This window comes from Hemicordylus capensis, chromosome 3, assembly GCF_027244095.1.
Source record: "Hemicordylus capensis ecotype Gifberg chromosome 3, rHemCap1.1.pri, whole genome shotgun sequence".
Taxonomy (NCBI): Eukaryota; Metazoa; Chordata; class Lepidosauria; order Squamata; family Cordylidae; genus Hemicordylus; species Hemicordylus capensis.
Genome location: NC_069659.1, coordinates 314,061,947 through 314,082,117, shown reverse-complemented (window position 1 = coordinate 314,082,117; position 20,171 = coordinate 314,061,947). Strand labels below are relative to the sequence as shown.

Here is a 20,171-nt window from a genome sequence, read left to right as displayed (position 1 = left end):
GGGGGCATTCTGGAGCCCAGCGTGACTAAGGGGGAGCATTTGAGTATGGTAGGCAGCTTCTCCCCCCCCCGCATTCCCCACCCCCACGAAAATATATGTTTTGGCAATATTTCCCGCTGACTGGGAACCTAACCTCCAGTTCCCTAATGCTGCAGTGTCTTGATATTCGTGGTTTCCGAATCCGTGGTTGTACTGTGGAACGGAACCCCCGCAAATATTGAGGTCCTCCTGTATATCAATCTGATTTATGTGAGAGTTAGTCAAGATCATGTACACTTTAAGCAAAAATATTTCCTTTTTCGATTATGCAGAAGTAAGTAGTGGATGGAAGGGGGTTCCGAATCAACATACTCCCTTTTTGACTATCATCTTGGAATGGATTAAAACTCTTGAGAAATTCTGATTCCATCGTTTTTTGTTATTTTTAAATTGTGCAACAATCATGACACAGTCCAGGCACCTTCCGAGTTGTGTTCTTGAGAACAATAAGCAATAACGTTAATGTTCACCATAGTGATACTGTATTATGTTCTTTCTCTTATATTAAGTTTGATCGTGAACACTTCAGTGAAGTATTTGTAGATCTGAAGTGGTTTGAAAGCAAAGTGGGCAATAAATACCTGAATGAGGCTGCTGGTATTGCAGCTGAAGAATCAAAAAAGCAAAAGAAACACAAGGTTAGTATTTTATATGCCTCAGTTATCAAATAGGAAAAAATTATTATAAAAATGTGTTTAGTGTGCAAAGTCCTTTACATTATTTAAAATGCATAAATGTATGTACTTGGCCCTTGTGACTGAGGTATCAAAGACGGTCAACTGTTGAGGAGGAAATGCCAAGGTTAGCTTGCTGTGGGTCTTGTACTGATGACTTTAGGGATTCATATGGGGATTTAGCCTGTTTGTCATGCAGTCTACTCTGGCATAAGGAGGCAACCCAAGGTGCATCCTTGCACTAATAGAGTAGAGGGGGGCCAAATGACACCTGATCCCTGTAAAAGGTTTTCTTGCTTGCTGATCTGAGTAATTCAAAGACTTCTCTTCACTTTGTTCCCTTTGCCTCATTCCGCCCTCCACTTCACAGGAACTGGATCTGACAGTAGGTGTAAACTTTGTAAAGATAAATGAGAGATTTGCAGGGTGATCTCATACATTTACAGTAAAACATGGTTCAGAAAGAGAACAGAATAAACAATGATGTTAATATCCTCTGTTGCCTTCATAATTTTAAATATGAATGGAAGTAGCACAAAGCTGTTTCGGGCAATATTCGGGGAGCGGGGCTAGAGAGGGCACAACTCTGTGTCTTTTGTGATGTAACCCATTGTTTTTAGAGGCTACGGGGAAACCATTATTGGACTAAACTTGGGGAGATTTGGGGAATGGGGCTTGTGGATTGTATTAATAGTCCTCTACCTTTCCCTACCAATTCAGTCCCTAAGCACATCATTTGGGATTCAGTTGAACGTGTTTTCAAGTAAGCATGTTTAGAATTGTGGTGCAGGTGATCCAAATGCCAATTTATACAAATAACATTTGCTTAAACTGATGTACTGGGGTTTTCCCCCAACTGCTTGTTAAAATAAAGCTCTATGTGTGTCAGTAGTAATCTGGTGCTTTAATTTTGTCTTTTTAAAAAATCACTCCTGATCTTAACTTTATATTATTGTATTTGATAACATATACATGTTTCTATTGTAATTTTAACAGGCTCAGGAAAATGCCATGTGCTTGGCTGCTTTAGAGAAAACTGACAATGGAATTGTAGCTACTTCAAAAAGTGAGTCCAAAACTACTGTACAGCACTTGTGCTTTCTAAACATGTATACAACATTTCTGGGAGAATCAGCAACTGATTGATCACCTTCTTTTTTAAGTTAAGATAGCCATTTGTGAATGTAATGTCTGGTAAATTGCTTTTGAATGATAAATAGTTTTTGTGAATTGTACCTGAGGGTGGTGGGGAAGCACAATTTTAATGAGACTCAACATTATCTGTACTAGAGTTCTGTGTGTAATGGTCATCAAAGTGCTTCACACAAGTTCAAGTGGTAGGTGAACGTGTGCGGAGCAGAATGAGATAACCTTCCTAGTTCAATACATGATCTCAATTGATCTCTGTATTTAGTACTAAAGTGTCAGTTGCTAATCTACGCATAGACATTAGGCCTGTGCTTCGATGCCTCTGAAGCCACCTGTGTGCTTCGTTGCCTGTGCGGTGATACTGTGTGGAGGCACCTCACAGCATGGCCTTCTCCATGCAGTACTGTGCATTTCTAGTGCAGGCCAGAGGGCCTCTCCTATGGGAAGCCAAGCCCTAGACCTCCCAGCAATGACTGGGATGGTGTACAGCAGGGAACCTCAACGTTGGGCCCCCAGATGTTTTTGGACTTCAACTCCCATAATCCCCAGGCCCAGTGGCCTTTGGCTGGGGATTATGGGAGTTGAAGTCCAAGAACATCTGGGGGCCCAATGTTGAGGATTCCTGGTGTACAGGATATAGCGGGAAGTGTCCGTGGGGAGTGCTGGGGCAGGGGTTAGTGCTTTCAAGCACTTTCTCCATGGAAACCTGGTAATCTACATATAATCTAATGTTGGTAATCTAATCTGTTTTCTCCATCGACTTTCGCTTCCCATGCACACCTCCCACCATGCAGGAGGGTACAGCTCCCGCCCCCAACCCCACAAGGGTGCAGTACTGCAGAGAGATGGCTGACTTCAAGTGATGGTGCTAATTGTTTTGACTAGGCCAGGCCTGCACAACAGGCCTGTGTGCCAGATGCGGCCCGCGAGGCCTTTTTTCCTGGCCCGCCACTTGCTTCCCCATGCCTGCCCGCCTCCTTTATGACCTGAGCTCTCCTTGGGGCTTGCTTCCCTCTCTCCGCCTGCCTGCCAGCTTCTCCGGCAGCTATGGCTGCCTTTACGTTCTGCCCAAGTCCTCCATGGGGCTTACTGCATGCCGGCCCGCCTATCCGGCAGCTATGGCTGCCTTTACTTTGCGTTCCGCCGCTTGCAGACTGCAGACGACTTTGCTCTGAACGCCTCAGCTGCTGCCGGGGCAGGAGCTTCCTGGAAATGATGGCACATGCGTGAATGCACCCTCATTTCCAGCAAGCGCCTGCCCCGGTAGCAGCCGAGGTGCTCGGAGCAAAGTTCTTTGCAAGCGGCGGAACGTAAAGTAGTTAGGAAGAGACTCTGAGCAAAACGGCAGGCCCAGCGTCACTCTGGTAGCTGCCGCCTGGGATAGAAGGACTACTGACTCACCCCCCCAGCAGCCATCCCTTCGGCTGCACAGCGGCTTAAATTTACAAAAACAACAACACGGAGGTTCGCGGCAGGAGGAAGCAAGCGGCAAGTAGCGGGAGGTTCGGCACGGCAGGGTGGCTCTTTCCATCTTTCGTTCTTTTTAAGCTTACTCTCTCTCTCTTTCTCCCCTCAAGCCTGCCCCATCCCCTTTTCCTTTTTCTATCCCTCTTTCTTTCTCTCTCTCAAGCCAAACTTACCCAACCTTTCCATCTCTTTTAATTTTCTCTCTTTCTTTCCCTCCCTCTCTCCCCTCAAGCCGCCCAATCCCCTTTTCCTTTTTCTATTCTTCTCTCTCTCTCTCAAGCCCAACCTACCCATCATCTTTGCATCTCTTTTTTAACTTTCTCTCTTTCCCTCCCTCTCCCCTCAATCCTGCTCTATCCCCTTTTCCTTTTTCTATCCCTCTCTCTCTCTCTTTCTCAAGCCAAACCTATCCATCCTCTTTCTTTTTTAACCTTTCCTGTCTCTCTTTGTCTCCCTCTCTTTCCCCTCAAGCCTGAACCATCCCCTTTTCCTCTCCCTCTCCCTCTCCCTCTCTCTCTCTCTCTCTCTCTCTCTCTCTCTCTCTCTCTCCAGACCTACCCATCCTCTTTCTATCTCTCTCTTTTTTTAACTTTTTCTCTCTCCCCTCAAGCCTGCCCCATCCCCTTTTCCTTTTTCTATCCCTTTCTCTCTCTGGTCAAGCCTGCCCCATCCCCTTTCTCTCTCATCTTCCACACAGGTGGAGATTGTGTTGAAGGATCAGAACAGTGTGTGGTGAAGGATCAAGGTGTAATTTTAATAAAAACTTCAGAGAAAAACTATTTTTTTTCTTTACAAGTGCTGCATGTTAAGTGAGGTGATTTGTATGAATAATAAACTGTGAAGCCATGGTGACTTGTTTTATTTTCCCTTACAAATGCACTATTTTCAAGTTCATTTGTGAATTATCAAGAAGGCTGTGAATCCATGGAGGATCCTCTGCTGTTTTTCTTTTAAACAAGTGTATTTATGTATTTTATAAGAATGAAATTTAATTTTAAATTAATCTTGGCCTGCCAACAAAAGTTAAATTTTAATTAAATTCATATTAATTTGATGTAATTAATTAATATTAAGTGTTACTTTAATAATCACCCTAAAGATTGACCTTGGCCCCCACACGCCAAGTCACGGTCAGTTTCGGCCCACTAGGGCATTTGAGTTGTGCACCCCTGGACTAGGCAGTGGAGTGAAGGCCATGCAAAGAGTACATAATAAGCACTGCTGTCAGCAAAAAGGACTCTTTATGTAATGAATACACAAAATGACTCCTATTAGGTTCACTTTTGACCTCGTTTAGTCTTTTGGAAGCAACATCCATCAGGTATACCTAAAATATTGAATTCATACATGACACGAGGGATTGAAGCACCTTCCTGTAAGGAAAAACTAAAGTGTTTGGGACTTCTCAGTTGAAGGAGAAGGTGATAAAGGGGGTGGATAGGTACCTAATTGAGATATGTAAAATTATGCATGTTGTGAAGAACAAGAGAGCTTGCATTCTGCTCTGGTCAGTCAATGAACTTGATTGGTAGATTCAAGCCAGACAGAGGTGTGATAGAATCCACTGCCTTGAGATGTAGCAGTGACCACTAGCTTAAGTGGCTTGGAATGGAAATTGGACAGATATATAAAGAAGAGGTCTATCAACAGCCTTTAGTCATAAAGGCAAAATGGAGCCTCTGTGCTCATAGCCACTGAATGCCAGTTACTGAAAGAGGACTGTCACCTTCAGGCCTTGCTTGTGGGCTTCTCTGAAACATCTGGCGGGCCGCTGTGATGAACAGGAAGCTTGACTTCAGCAGGGCTTTTCCTATGTTCCTCTATCTAATTGTATGATGTGCCAACTTTAAAATCTGTGTATTGGCTACAGTACTGTTAAACCTTATAAGTTGCAAATGAATTGTTGTATGTTGTGCCTTTTACTAGACTACCAAATGGGAATATGGGAACAAAACAATAGTTCAGTGCTCTAAAAAGTTTATTTTAAAATCTTTTTAAATTATTATTTTAGATGCATTAGAAGATGAACCAGAAGATGATGATCTGTTTGAGACTGAATTTAGACAATACAAGAGAACATACTATATGACAAAGATGGGTGTAGAAGTAGTTTCCGAGTAAGTATTAACACCAAGATGTCTTCCATTTCTAAGACATGAATAAAGGCTGGGAATCCCATTTGGATTATTTCGGTATTCAACTTTTGAGCAACTATACTGGCACATTTTCTTTCGGCTAACTCAAAATGTTTTAACTTTTCTTCTCTTTCATTTGAGACATTTTTCCTGAGAGAGTTCTTAAGAGTATTCTGGAGCCAATGACTAAAGCAGCTTCATTTAACTGTATATATCTAATTCATAGATACATACAGAAGAACATAATATGAATATATATTTATTTTTGTAGTGACTTTCTGGCTGATCAAGCAGAATGTTATGTCCAAGCAATACAGTGGATATTGCACTACTATTACCATGGGGTTCAATCCTGGAGTTGGTAAGCTGTTTACAAATGTGATTCTGAGATCAACTTTGGAATAAAATGTGTGTTAAATCTATACTTGGTCACTACTTAAAATGTATAGAAACTCAACTACTTGAACCTCTCCTTCCTATCCCCCCTTAGCCCATGTAGCCCTTTTTCAGAGTAATGCTGGCAGAGTAACACACCTTCTAACCATCCCAGATCTCATTCCTGTCCCCAGGCCATTAAGATAAATCTTCTATATATTAAAATGTGTGGCTAATCTCGGGTGGTACATGGCACATCTCACAAGAGTTCCGGCGAGAGAGAATTGCTGGAAGGGCAGCTGCTGTCAAGGAGGGAAGGAGGTCGAGGAGGAGGCGAAGAAAGAAGAGACATTGAGCAACCATCGCCCTGCTGAGTCTCCTTGTGAGGAGGATGGCTGAGCCGGAGTGTAAGAGTGTACTGAGGGCCATCATACAGGCTGGAAGAGAAGCCCCAGCTTGACCATCCTTCTTGCGAGGAGATTCGGTGGGGTGACGCAACGGAGACCAGTGGTAGGAGCTGATCTAGGCCAACTCGATGCTGTTCTGGCTGAGTGAGGGAGTGGGGGGGGAGACTGGCTGAGGGAGTGGAGGGGAGACTGGCTGAGGGAGTGAGTGAGCAATAAAATCCTAGAGCACAGATGCTCTGTGTGGGATAAGTTGGTGAGCCTTATTTAAGATAAATGAGGTTTATTTTTATGTTTTACTTGTAACTGACTGTGTATCTTGAAGAACTAAAAATGTTTCCTCTCTGTAGGTACTATCCCTATCATTATGCACCTTATCTCTCAGATATTCGCAATATCAGTGAACTGAAGATTCATTTTGATTTAGGAAAGCCATTCATGCCATTTGAGCAGCTTCTTGCGGTACTGCCAGCAGCTAGCAAAGATTTGCTTCCAAAATGCTACCAGGTAAATTGCAATGGCTGAAATCCCGACTAATGCTGCACTAGCACAATGAACAGAGTTGCGCACATACACAGGAAGGTCATGGAGCTGAGCACTTGTTGCACAAGTGTAGTATAGTCTGGAACACAAGCTGTTGGCTTAGTGGAACTAGCTAGCATGACATCTTTGAGCAAGCACAAATATTTGTAGGGACTTCTGTGACATTAACATTACTATACTTTTGTTATACAATTTTTTTTTTCATTTGCTGCTGCTGGATGAGGACACCTCACATTGGTTATCCTTCCCACATGCTCCAGAAGGAATGTTAATTAAGAGATGCTTTAAGAGCCTGAGAAGGAGAACCACCCAGTTCTTCTAGTCCTGCATCATGCTCCAGACACAGCTTTCTCCCATTAGCCAAGCCTTTTCTTCTTATATTCTCTTTACTTCTCTATATACCCTCCACATTTCTCCTCTTTGTTTCTTCATCTACTCCTTCCCAAAAGGAAACATGCCCCCCCCCCAAAAAAACCAACCTTCCTATCTCTCCTCTTTTCTGGCCCTCAGCCCTCTATGGCCCAGATGCCAGGCAGAATTTGGAATGTTTTTCTCCCCAAAGGGAAAAAGACCTCCACCTTCCCTCCTCCAAGGAGACCTCAAGTACAAGCGATGAGGACCTGCTCCACCGCTGCAACCATGCCAATGACCATCTGGTCCTCGCCAGTGCTCTCCTTTGTAGGAGGAGGTTCTGATCCCTTGGAAGGCCCGTCAGACCCAACCAAAAATCCCCATTTTGGGCCCCAGCACAACCGGCCCCTTCTACCAGTTGCAGCAGACTCTGGAACGCCAACAGATATTTCTACACTTCTGCTGTGGTTTCCAAGCGTTCCGGTGTGGCTGCAGGGCCTCACTCTACCCACCAGACACCCTTCCAGACACCCACGCGAAGTGGACTCTACTCTGGCAGTGTCATTAGTTAGTTAGTTGTTTATTTACGATCTTAGATCAAACATCAATAGACACAGAACATACACAGTAAAGAGAGAAAACAAAAACGGAAACAAAATCTATAATGTTATCAAATACATAAAATCAGGAACCTTTGACAGTAACCGACTGCCGTGCTCTAGCTTCTCTTAGTTTGGTCAATGTGTAACAGAATTTAGCAACCGCCAGGGATATTGTTGAGTCCCTATCTTCTAATAAACATGTAAGAATCATCTCCACTGAGTGGCTTTTGAGATCTTTCAGGTACTGAGATAAAAATAAATCTCATCAGTATAAAGTGGACAATGTAACAGTGAATGCATCAATGTTTCGGGAGCAGATCCACAGGGGCATAATCTCTCCTCATAGGGTTTTCTCTCAAATTTCCCTGCTAACATTGCTGAGGGTAGAGCATTCAAGCGAGCTCTTGTAAACGACCAGCGAAGCTTTGGTGAATAGATTGTGTAGAATCTGGCAGTGTCATACAGCGACCTTGCTGCCCAGTGGCCCACCACTTCAGCTCTCCAATCCCCGGCCAGACCAGCAACAGAGGCTCCCCGGCAGGAGTGCTCCTCTAATGATGCTGACAATACCGTCCGACAATGATCCAATAATGCCAGAAAACAACAAGACCAAGGAAGGCTGGATGATGGCAGGAAAGGGGCTCCTTTGTAGCCAATCTCACCAGTGTGCCCAGACAGTGAGTTGAAGGATCAAATGTCTGATCCAGAGCCGTAACCAGTAAGACCTGGGCCTTCTCGCCAATCCCCCTCCCCACCCCTCTGACCAGCTCACCCTGCCTTCTGTACCTTCTCTCCCCTCAGAATTACCACCAGCCTGGTTTCAGGGTATTATTGATAAATTGTGCCAGCAGCGCAATAATTTAAAAATTACTAGAAAGCAGGTCAAGGACACTTCATCCTCCTTCACCGCTTCCTCTTACAATGCTCCTAGAAAGCAAAAGGGGGGAAAAATCTAAACATAGGAAAGCATATAAAAATAAAAAGGTCCTCCAGGCAGTTTTGGAGGAAACCAATTATCTAGACCTATTTCAAACTGGCTTTACAGCAGGCTATGAGGTTGCTTCGGCCTGATGGATGACCTTTGTCGGGAATCGACAGAAGGAGTGTGACTGTTGGTTCTTTTGGATCTCTTGGCAGTGTTCGATACCATTGACCATGGTATCCTTCTGGATTGCCTGGGGGAGTTGGGGATAGGAGGCACCGCTTTGCAGTGGTTCTGCTCCTATCTCTCATGCCGATTCCAGATGGTGGAGCTTGGTGATGATTGCTCTTTGAAACAGTAGCTATTATATGGAGTCCCTCAGGGCTCCATCCTGTCACCAGTGCTGTTTAACATCTACATGAAACCACTGGGTGAGGTCATCAGGAGATTTGGTGCAGGGTGTTATCAATAGGGATGTGCATGGAACCAGGCAGAGGTGGTTCGAAAGGGTGAGGGGTTGGACTTTAAGGGCAGGAGAGGTTGTACTTACCCCTCCCCCTGCTTTCCCACCACCGGCACTCAGTTCCTATAAAATCCTTCGGGGAGGCAGCATACCTCCCTGCCGTCCTTTCCCCTCTTCGACCAGAAGTGGCCAGAAGTACCGGGCGTGTGCGCATGCATGTTGCAATCACACATGCGCCCATCTGATGTGCACGTGTGTGCGCGTGCACACACACACAACTGGCATGCGCACATGCGCCCAGTACTTCTGGCCCAAAGTGGGGAGAGGGCGGAAGGGAGGTATGCTGTCATCCCGAATGATTTTACAGGAACTGAGCGCCAGCAGGGGGAAATCGTGGGGGTTTGTGTAAGGGCACCCTCCCCTGCCCTTAAAGTCCGACCCCCCCAACTGCCAAATGTTCGAACCAGCCAGTGTTTGAACCTGTTCGGAGGCCCGTAAAAGGGCACATCCATAGTTAGCAGTATGCTGATGACACACAGATCTATTTCTCCTTTCATCATCATCATCATCAGCAGCAAATGGTATTCACTCCCTAAATGCCTGCCTACGGGCAGCAATGGGCTGGATAACAAATTGAAGCTGAATCTAAGCAAGACAGAGTTGTTCATTGTGGGGGATCAGAATTTGAGGAATGAGTTAGATCTCCCTATCCTGGATGAGGTTACACTCTCCCAGAAGGAACAGATTTGCAGCTTGGGAGTTCTCTTGGATCCAGGCCTCACTCTGGTATCTCAGGTGGAGGCTATGGCCAGGATCATTTTTCATCAACTTTGGCTGATTTGACAGCTACATCCATTCCTTGATGAGAACCATCTCAAACAGTGGTGCATCCGTTGACCATCAGCTTGACTGTTGCAATATGCTCTGTGTGGCTCTGCCTTTGTACTTAGTTCGGAAACTTCAGTTAGTTCAAAATGCGGCACGCAGACTCTTTGGGGGTGAAGCCCTTGAAGAAATATTTATCTAAACTAAAGACAAAAGAAAAGCACTTTCCTCAGCCCCTACCAGGGAGGATAGATGACAGCCATGGAGGCCCTTCTAGCCTTTTTGTTGCTTTCGGTATACCTTCAGATCCCAGGATAGGGACCCTAGAATGCAATGTCCCTTCTGGATCAGACAACACAACAGGCCACCTATCCAACCACATCAAACCTTCGCTAACCAATCTAAAGCCAGACAGAATTCCTGACTCACCGCTCCTGTGTGGGAAGTTGCCTATTGGACTTTATCCACATATGGGAAGCAAACATTTCCAACCAATGGGTACTCAGAATCTTACATGGGTACAAGATAGAGCTAGCTTCCCTACACCTGACTGTTCTCTCCAATCCTCCAGTCACACTCACCTACCAAACACCTAGGTCTGCTCCAAGCAATTCAGCATCTAGAAGCTACCAACTCCATAGAACGAGTACCAATTCATCAAAGGGGCAGGGTCATTTACTCTATTTTGTTCACCGTAACCAAAAAGAATGGCTCCCTCAGAGCTGTACTGGACTTCAAAGTTCTTAAACAAATATGACAAGAGCAAAAAGCTCAGGATGGAGACTCTATAAGATCCACCTCAGAATCCCTCTGACTTCATGGCATCAGTAGACTTGACATTACCTACGTACCTACGTAGTGCCAATCCACCCACTTAGCCGGCCACTCTTACGCTTTAAGTGCGCAGGCCGTCATTACTAATACCCCTGTATTAGTAATGCCCTTCTGTTCGGTCTCTCCTCAGCGCCCAGGATCTTCATAAAGATCTGGGCCACCTTCGTAGCTCACCTTCACCTGAGAGGAATTTAGGTATTTGCCTACTTGGACTATCTCCTGATCAAGTCTCCCTCCCTTATAACCGCGGAGTCAGATGTTAGCAACATGCTTCAAGTGCCTTTCGAACACAGATTCCTGGCGAACAGGGCCAAGAGTAATCTATTCTCCTGCAACTAGATCCACCGTCTTGGAGTGTTAATAGACACCTCTCTAGGCCACATGATTAATCCCCCAGACCATATACAGGATATCCTCTGGCTGATCCACCAAGTATCCTTCGTCCCAACGGTACCAGTCCTAACCCTAGCCAGATTTCTAGGTCTTATGGTGGTATCTTTGGAAGCAGTGCCATGGTCCTGCTTCCACCTATTCACTCGCCACTGGTTCCTCCTACCCTACCGGAATGATAGAGCATGTTGGCAACCCACCAGAGTCAAACTCCCTCATCAAGTTACCCAGTTTTTTCTCTGGTGGATCCAACTGTTCAGTTTCTCTCATGGCAAGTCCTTCCTGGACCATTCAAGGATTATATTGATGACAGATGTCAGTCTCTCCAGTTGGGGGACTCATTGCCTACAACATTTGGCTCATGGAAAATGGTCCCTTCAGGAGCAGTCTTACAGTGGCTAGAACTGGCTGGAACTCAGAGCCATTTGCCTCACTCCAAACTTTCAAGCCTCTCTACAGAACCAACATGTTAGTTCAAACTGACAGTGTCACGGCGAAGGCACATATGAATCGCCATGGTGGCACCAGCTCCAGATCCCTTCACCAGGAAGTGTCACTCTTGCTCCTGTTGGCAGAGTCTCACTTGACCTCCCTGACAGCCCATCACGTCAGCGCATTTCTCAATATGCAAGTCGACTGGCTCAGCAGGAAAGAGATACATGCAGCTGAACGGCGCTTCAATCTCCATCCATTCAACTTGCTAATCCAGGCTCTGGGACACCTTCAAATTGACCTCTTTGCCTCGCCAGCCAACATGACATGAGCCAGGTTCTTCTCTTGATTCCCCTGCAAAGGTGCAGAGGTAGTAGATGCCCTCTTCTCCCCATGGCCCCTGGTTCTTCTATATGCCTTCCCCCATATCAGTGCTCAGCTGCTTACTTGCAGAATCCGTCTCTTCAAAGCTCAAATAATCCTGGTGGCACTACACTGGCCCCAGAGACCGTGGTTCACAGAAATGCTACATGTCACTATACAGGGTTCCTGGTTCCTCCTGGTAACACTAGACCTTCTCCACCAAGGCCCCATCCTCCACCACAACCCAGCATGGTTCAAGCTTGCCACTTGGCAACTCAGTGGAACATCCTGAAACACCATGGCTACACACACAGTCTTGGACACGGTCCTCACATCCAGGAGAGACTCAATTAATCTCATTTACCAGCCCATCGGGAAGGTCTTTCTCTGCTGTTGCCGATGTCATAAGCTCTCTGGAGGGGACTGCGGCATCCCTGAGCTACTCCACTTCTTACAAGATGGCCTTGATAAAGACTTCAAGGCCAACATACTCAAATGTCAAGCAGCCTTCCTGGCGAATATCCTGTCCACCTTCTCTTCTAAGGGCCTGCATTCTCATCTTCACCTTAAATGTTTTCTCAGGGGCGCCACCTACTGTTGCCCCCGACTGTACACAGGTTCCCATCCTGGGGTTTGCATAAAGTCCTCTGTGTGTTGCACAAGCCGCCCTTCGATCCCCTCCACTCAATACCACTCTGCCTGCTCTCCTTTAAACTAGCTTTTCTGGTGGCCATCACATCAGCCAGTTTCAGAACTGCACACACTATCCACCAAACCCAATTTCTGCATTTTTTTTTCACCCGACTCTGTCTGCCTAATTCCTGATCTTTTTTTTCTGCCTAAAGTGGCTTCCATTTTCCTCCACTCGCAGGATATCCTCAGTGGGTCAGAAAACTTTCATCACTGCCATCGCCAGATGGATTAAAGCCTGCATAGCATTGGCCTGTGAGGTACAGAACCTATGACCGTCTCCTCATATCACTGCACAGCCTACAAGGTCAGCGGCCACATCAGCTGCCTTCTCCACTAATGCACCACTTTCAGAAATCTGCAGAGCAGCCCCCTTGCCTTCGCCTTCCATGTTTACCCAGCATGACAAGCTCGACCTCTCGACACAAGCGGCTTTGGCAAATGGGTCCTTCAGCAAGTTCTTCCACTCCAGTAGAAGCCAACGCTCCCACCTGGGTCTCTTGGCTGGGGCATGTCCCACGTGAGATGTCCTCATCCAGCAGCAGAGAAAGCGTTGGTTGCTTATCATGAAGGCTTCTTCTTTCTGCTGGATCTGAGGACATCTCAACCCTGTCTGGGTCTCTGCGTCTACTGGTGTATTTCTTTTTTTCTATTCTTGCAGTTCTCTTTGTACTTTGTACTTGGCTACTATGAACTGGGTGGGGTTCTCTTAATTAACATAGTCCTGCCTTCGGGACACGTGGGAAAGATAACCCACATGAGATGTTCTCAAATCCAGCAGCAAGAAGCCTTCACAATGAGTAACCAATGCTCCTTTCTACTATCTTGCATAATATTTATTTTATACAGTGGCCATTTTATTTCAATTCTTAAAATAGGGGCTTGGTCTTGCCTTTTCTCAATTTTTTGGTGCTGTGTCTTTATAAATAATGTATTCATTTTCAATTAGAACTAATGTCAAGTTTTTATTGTAGACTGAAATTTGCATTGTTGAAAACTGTCTTCTTGATCATGCTTTTCTTGCTCCTTAGCATTTGATGACTACTGAAGAGTCTCCCATTATTGAATATTATCCAACAGAATTTAAAACTGATCTAAATGGAAAGCAACAAGAATGGGAAGCTGTAGTGTTAATCCCCTTTATTGATGAGGTGAGGATTTTGTCTTCCTTCTGATCTTCAAGTAGACTTTCACAGTGGTAAACAGTAACACTGTAAATAAATAGTAGTTGATGCATTCTTAGAACTTTATACATCTTCAAAATATTGCTGAACAGAGAGTTGTATTCTTCATCTGAAATACTTAACTATTGTAACAAATCAGTATCTTCTTATATGTGGTCTGCTCTCTTCCCCCTTCTTCTCCATTCTTTTACTTACACTGGTGAATATACATGAGATCTAATTAAAGAGAGAAGCTGAAATACTCTAGTTTGCCACAGATTTTCTCCCAGTGATACCAAGAAATCAAGTTCATACTGAGACCTGATATGTGGAATGAATAATTGTGTGCTTTGGAGATCAATTATCCAAGGAAACTCTGGACCTTGTTTACTGCCTGCTCCGCAGATTTATTCCCAGGGAGAAATTAAAACTGGACTTCAGATTGTTGTGCTCCAACTTTGCCCTTTCCATTCCATTCCTTTCATTTCACCACAGAGAGAAAGAATCACCAAAACAGGAGATCAGGCAGTCTTCCTGTCCCAGGGTCAAAGGAGATCTGAAGGAGTTATTTCAACTATGTAATCTCCTGCTTTATCAACTTGTTCCTATCCTGGAGAGGAGGAGGAGGGTGGGGATGTGAAAAACTGAGGCTTATTCCTAACCTCTCCCTAGAGTGGTCTCAGCCAGCGATGGTGGGGTGGTAGTGTTAGAAATAACAACTGAATGAATTTTCAGAAATTGTTTACTAGAGCTGCAGTTTTCTTAAGTATGTCTAGAGCCAGTCCAGACATGATACTCCCAATCACTTAAACCTGGTTAAGAGACAGCAGGTGCTCCTGCTCCACAGTTTCTCCTCTCTTCCACATCTCCCCTCCTTCCCCTCCCCCCACAATTTCTCCTTCACTGGAATTGGTAATGGTTCATGCTAACCAGGAGGATCCTCTCAATCAGTATTTATTATGCTCAGTTATAGGCCAGAGTCTCTCATAATCAGATTTGCTAATGATGAGAAAAGGTAAAGGTTAAGGTATCTTGACATACAATATACAATCTGTCTGCAAATGCTAATTCCTTTAGAAACAATTGTTACAAGCAATGGAATCCTGCAACAATTTATTGATGGCAGAAGAGAAGCAAAGAAACAGACACAGTGAGTGCCTGATGTATTTGTATGACAGTGATACAGAATTTCAGTACCTGTCACCATGGCCAGAGAAGTTTCCTTCCATAGAAAAATGCCACACCAGGTAAGACTTCAGTGATTTTTTTAAAATGCAAAAGGTGCAATTCATTGAGCACTGTTGCTGCACGCCTTTCATTTTATTAGATATGTGTGGGAGTTGATGTCAAAGTATAGTTGATTTCACAAGCACATATGCATGCATAAGTGGACCCAGGACCGCAGCCATAGATAAGTAAGAATATGATTGAGAGGAGTGGATAATGGACATGCTCTTTGCTATCATTGTCCCTTTGTATGTTTTCTGAAATAAGATATGAAAGATATTTGGAGATATTAATTTCCAAAGAAGGATTGTTCAGCATGTATTTCATAGTCTTCCTTTCTAATTCTGACTAGCTCTTTGCCTGAATCTTAATAGCTAGTTTGTTTTAAGCTTTTAACAACTGTAACAGGCACAGAGTTTTAAAGAAGGATTTTTTGCGTTCTGCATGTGAATGATTCTTCTGGGGAAATCATGTGTGGCCTTGATTTTCTTTTGTAGGTACAAAGCTATGTCTTTGGATGTTTGGCGTGTAGATATATCCCATAATAAAATAACTAAGTTGGATATGGAGAAATTGTATTTCTGTGGGTTTCCTACTCTGAAGCACATTGAGCATAAGGTATAGTGCATCTTGATGATTTCTTTTTTCTGTCTGATATTTATTCTGTGGAAGGCATTAATCAGAACATTGCCTTTCTTCCTCCACCCTAGTTCTGTCTTAAAAAAAGTGGGGTACAAGTGTTCCAGCAGAGCAGCCATGGAGAAAATATGCTGCTGGAAATCATGGTTCCTGAAGATTCAGGCGAAGTGGTGAGTATCTGAATTTTTCAAAGAGCTTGTCACAGAACACTTTATTAGATCACTGGTAAAATGTAGAGCTCAAGTTTATTGTTATTATTGATCACCTGACATTGCTGTATTTGCATTAATGCATATTTGAAAGTAGGGGATCATATAATGAAGAGAACACCTGCACCAGACAGCTCTTAGGCATCTTTGAAAATGAGGAATGTCCTTGACTGCTCACAGAAGAATGCTTTGATATAATGGAATCTATCTGTTTGTCCTGATAGAAGAATATTAAAAATATTTTGGTAACCAGTATCCAACAGACAAAAGGATCTCAGAATGGTTATATTTTTGCTGCAAATAATGGAAATTATTGTTCTCTCCCCGGAACTTCTTATTAGTTTGGGTTTTTAAAAATCTGATCCTTCTTCACATGTAGGAACTACGCACTGGAACCACTGACTGGATGTCAAGGGGGATTTTAACACTAGTTGAATCTTTTTGATAGATGTGAGGGTCAGTGGTAAATACAAGGTTTGAACATGCCTGGAAGCTCTCTCACCTAATCCTAATTGCCTGGAAGCTTAGTGAGGTTATTCAGCAGTGAAAGAAATATGCTTTGAGAATATCAAGGGACATTTTTACTACCACAGCATCCTTCAACCACTGAGCCTCTAGCACTGGAAACAGGTTCTGAGACTAATATCATAGATGCCTGGGCTTGAGTTGAAATTAAAATTATGTCTGGCTAGTACAGGGGCAAGATTATTTCATAATTAAGGTGGTGCCAGTGGTGGTGGTATGGAAGTGGTTTGGGCATTTGAGAGTGTTATTATAAAGTAGCATTAATACAGCACGGGCATAGACATAGGCTCTAATAAGTGCATTGTGGTCTTTGCACACTTGTTGTCATGACTTATTTTCCTGTTCTTTTAGGAAATGGGTGTGCTTAGATCCCTAGTTCAATAACTGGCTATTTAGGAAAGGAATGTTTGACTTTAAGGTCCCATGTATTGAATTGAGAATAATTTAGATGGGGGGTGGGTATACTGTATTGTTTCATTCTCATTCCTCATGGCATGGGCTGATGACTTTGTTGTCTTGGAGATAGTTGTGCTTAACACAAAAGACAGGAGGTGATGCAATCTTATGTGTATCTGGGGTGGGACTACTGACTTTTAGGGGATGGGAATGCTTGCTCCTGCGGTCCCCAGAACACACTAAGGCAAATATGTGTATGCATACTAGATAGGATCCAGACTAGTTAGTCATGGCAAAGTGCTATGGAGATCAATGAGACAAGTTGTATAAAGCAGCATATAAATATTTGTTGTAGTAGTAGTAGTTAGTCATGACCAGCTTAAGTCCTGTTCATTGCAGTGGGACTTAGTCATATGACTAGCTTAGTCTGCATCCTTCCCAGTGACTTGTTTCATATAATGAAACAAATAAAAAATGGATACATTGCCATAGCTTCAGGAACAACTTCTGTTATTTTGTAGTGAGGTGGAATTTATGGTTTAGTGTGGTGTTCATGTGGATGGTTATGAACATGTCCCCTGGAGACCTGTTGGGTGGGTGATTTTGAGTCTGGACTTGCTAACTGGGCAAAGAGGCACCTTTTACCGTGGTGATTCTCTTTATTTAGCAGGAGGAGAGTAACTGGCCCTATCCACCCCCAGCACAGCACAGTACTTCCAGTGACTGTTGCTGGTGTCTGTCTTATGTTTCTTTTTAGATTGTGAGCCCTTTGGGGACAGGGAGCCATCTTATTTATTTGTTGTTTCTCTTTGTAAACTGTCCTGAGCCATTTTTGGAAGGGCGGTGTAGAAATCAAAATAATAATAATAATATACTGGGTCTTTTTTTAAAAATTGCTATTATTTCTGAATCTAAAACAGATATAAATGAAATACAAATGAAGTATTATAAAGCTTTTGCAAAACAAACTCCAGTACGAACTATTATAATATACCAAGTATTTCTTAGAAATATATCAATTCTCTGTGCTGTATAGTGATATATTTTAATATTTAGCATGAATTTGTTTTGAAAGGCTAACCAATCACATTTCTTCTTTAGAGTGTGGAAAATGTAGCCAGTCTTGTACTTGGGAAATCGATCTTTGTTAACTGGCCGCACCTGGAGGAAGCCAGAGCAGTTGCTGTATCAGATGGCGAAACTAAGTAAGAGAGATAGCTTCTGCAGGTCTTTTGTTTTTTGCAAGTGTTCTATGTCAAGGTCGTAGAGTAATCGCTGTGTAATAATTCTTGAAATAAGAGAATTTGAATAGTTTATTTAGAAAGCAAAGTATTAGTTGCTTGCTTTCCTATCTGTGCTGGTGGGAGAAGAGCCACATTAATCTTAATGAGAAAAGTGATAAGTGATCAACTCAAAGCAAAGTTTTTCTTTTTTTATTAACATGTTATATATTAATAAATAAATACTGTACAAGCACACTTCCAAATAAGTTACATTGAAAACAGAGAGATCTCATCCCAAATAAGTGTGTGTAATTTATAAAGGGGATTTATTTTTATTTTACACTGGTGACATGCATATTTATATTTAAGGTTTAATTTGGAGGAGCCTCCTGGAACACAGAAACTCTACATGGGAAATGTTGTGCCACCAACTAAAGTAGCATATGTTGGAGATAAAGAACAGAATATATGGATGAAAGAAATCCAGGGAATTTCAGAACAGTAAGATCATGTTGCTTGTGTCTGTAGTTTGATGGCATTTGGAGGGAAGGGGTGAATCTGATTTAATTGTAAGGGTGGGCAGCTTTACCAAGGGTCATTTTATAAATGTGTAGAGGTTCAGATGGTTGCAACTACTGTTCAGCTACTAAGTAGCTTTTTGTGAACATGATAGATGCTAAACTTCATCCGATTGGCATAATTTAGAAGATACCTTCAAAGATGAAAAGCTCTTGAAGAATCCATATGGAAAAAGATAATGAACTTCATTTTGCTTTTGCTTGATTATTTGGTCCAGTTCAAATAATCCGGCTTGTTGGATTATAAACAAGCCTGGCTATCAAACTGCGCTTTGATCTTGGCTTGATATCTGGGTTTGTTGAGATTACTTAAACTGTAGATCTGGTTCGTGATCAGTTGAAACCATTAGAGTGGGTTCTGCGCCTGCGCGGAAGTCCCTCAGTATCGAGTTCTACAGCTCCTCTTCAGCACCTGCGCCCCGCCCCACATGACCACGTGGCCATTTAAGGCGGGAGGAAACGCAGGCACCTCAGTTCCTTTTCAACCGCTGAAAGGATCACTCGTGATTTCTGCAGCTCCTTAGTATAGTTCCTTGCTCAAATTCTTGGTTAGCTCTACTGGTTTGGACCTCGGACTGCTTTTTTGACTATTCTATTGACCTCGGACTTGGCATTATTTGATTTATTGGTTTGACTTCGGACTGTTTCTTGGACTCTCTATTGCGTGCGATTTTCAAGATGACAAAAGAAGGGACGGATCTTACAGCTATTTGACGCGGACTGGTGAAAAGTGTGAGTTACGATGGACACCCCTAAGGGAAAAAAGACTTTCAAGCGCTGCACTAAGTGTAATGCAAAGTTGCCCTCCCAGGATGGCCATAATCTGTGCCTAATTTGTTTGGGAGAGTCCCATCTCACCTCAACCTGTAAAATCTGCTTGTCGTTCTCTAAGCAAACCAGAAGAAATAGAGAACTGCGCTTGAGGGCGGCTCTGTATGACGACGCGTCATCCGCCCCTTCCACATCGGCGATCTGATAACCTTCACAACATGGGTTTTGCGTCTATGCAGTAGTCCCCTCGGAAGGATTTCAAGCACTTCGTAGCACTCTGAAGCGCCACCTTAGTGCAATCATTATCCTTCACGCCAGAGCACTTAGTCTCTCAGTTCCTTCCCAACTGCCATTGTGAATAGTTCCCTCAGTTTTCACTCTTCATGTTTGGTTCCTAGAAGACCTAATTTATGGTTTGCTTATTAGTGGTTGCCAGGAGTCGACACTGACTCGACGGCACACTTTACCTTTACCTTTTATTAGTTTCACTGACCTCAGACTGTTTTCTCTGATTACTCTTGGCCTAAATGTTGGGATTTGACACTAAAGGGTTCAAGGGAGACTTTTATGCAGTGTACCTCTTGCTGTGGAACCCTCCCTCCTTTGACAAACACAACCTATGTTTGTTCTGTCTTGGGGAAAATCATAATATCCACAGCTGTAATATTTGCCTATCCTTTTCTGAACAAACTTAGAAAAGCAGAGAACATAGGAACATAGGAAACTGCCATATACTGAGTCAGACCATTGGTTTATCTAGCTCAGTATTGTCTTCACAGACT

The 20,171-nt window shown here is 43.5% G+C and overlaps 1 protein-coding gene and 1 long non-coding RNA gene across 6 annotated transcripts in view; one reads left to right on the top strand and one right to left on the bottom strand.

Moving 5' to 3' along the window:
- Positions 1 to 20,171, top strand: part of XRN1 (5'-3' exoribonuclease 1) — a 120,434-nt gene that overhangs the window by 29,090 nt on the left and 71,173 nt on the right. For 3 of the 5 annotated variants that reach the window (XM_053306886.1, XM_053306888.1, XM_053306885.1), the window contains 12 exons: positions 549 to 677; positions 1,084 to 1,098; positions 1,710 to 1,779; positions 5,341 to 5,446; positions 5,736 to 5,825; positions 6,594 to 6,750; positions 13,690 to 13,809; positions 14,899 to 15,068; positions 15,546 to 15,666; positions 15,759 to 15,857; positions 17,919 to 18,022; positions 18,410 to 18,541. In XM_053306886.1, coding sequence (XP_053162861.1) covers positions 549 to 677; positions 1,084 to 1,098; positions 1,710 to 1,779; positions 5,341 to 5,446; positions 5,736 to 5,825; positions 6,594 to 6,750; positions 13,690 to 13,809; positions 14,899 to 15,068; positions 15,546 to 15,666; positions 15,759 to 15,857; positions 17,919 to 18,022; positions 18,410 to 18,541 — 1,313 coding nt within the window. The remainder of the gene's footprint in view (positions 1 to 548; positions 678 to 1,083; positions 1,099 to 1,709; positions 1,780 to 5,340; positions 5,447 to 5,735; positions 5,826 to 6,593; positions 6,751 to 13,689; positions 13,810 to 14,898; positions 15,069 to 15,545; positions 15,667 to 15,758; positions 15,858 to 17,918; positions 18,023 to 18,409; positions 18,542 to 20,171) is intronic. The other 2 variants (XM_053306889.1, XM_053306887.1) reach the window with 1 other exon arrangement.
- Positions 1 to 20,171, bottom strand: part of LOC128349830 (uncharacterized) — a 49,925-nt gene that overhangs the window by 18,233 nt on the left and 11,521 nt on the right. The window lies entirely within an intron of this gene.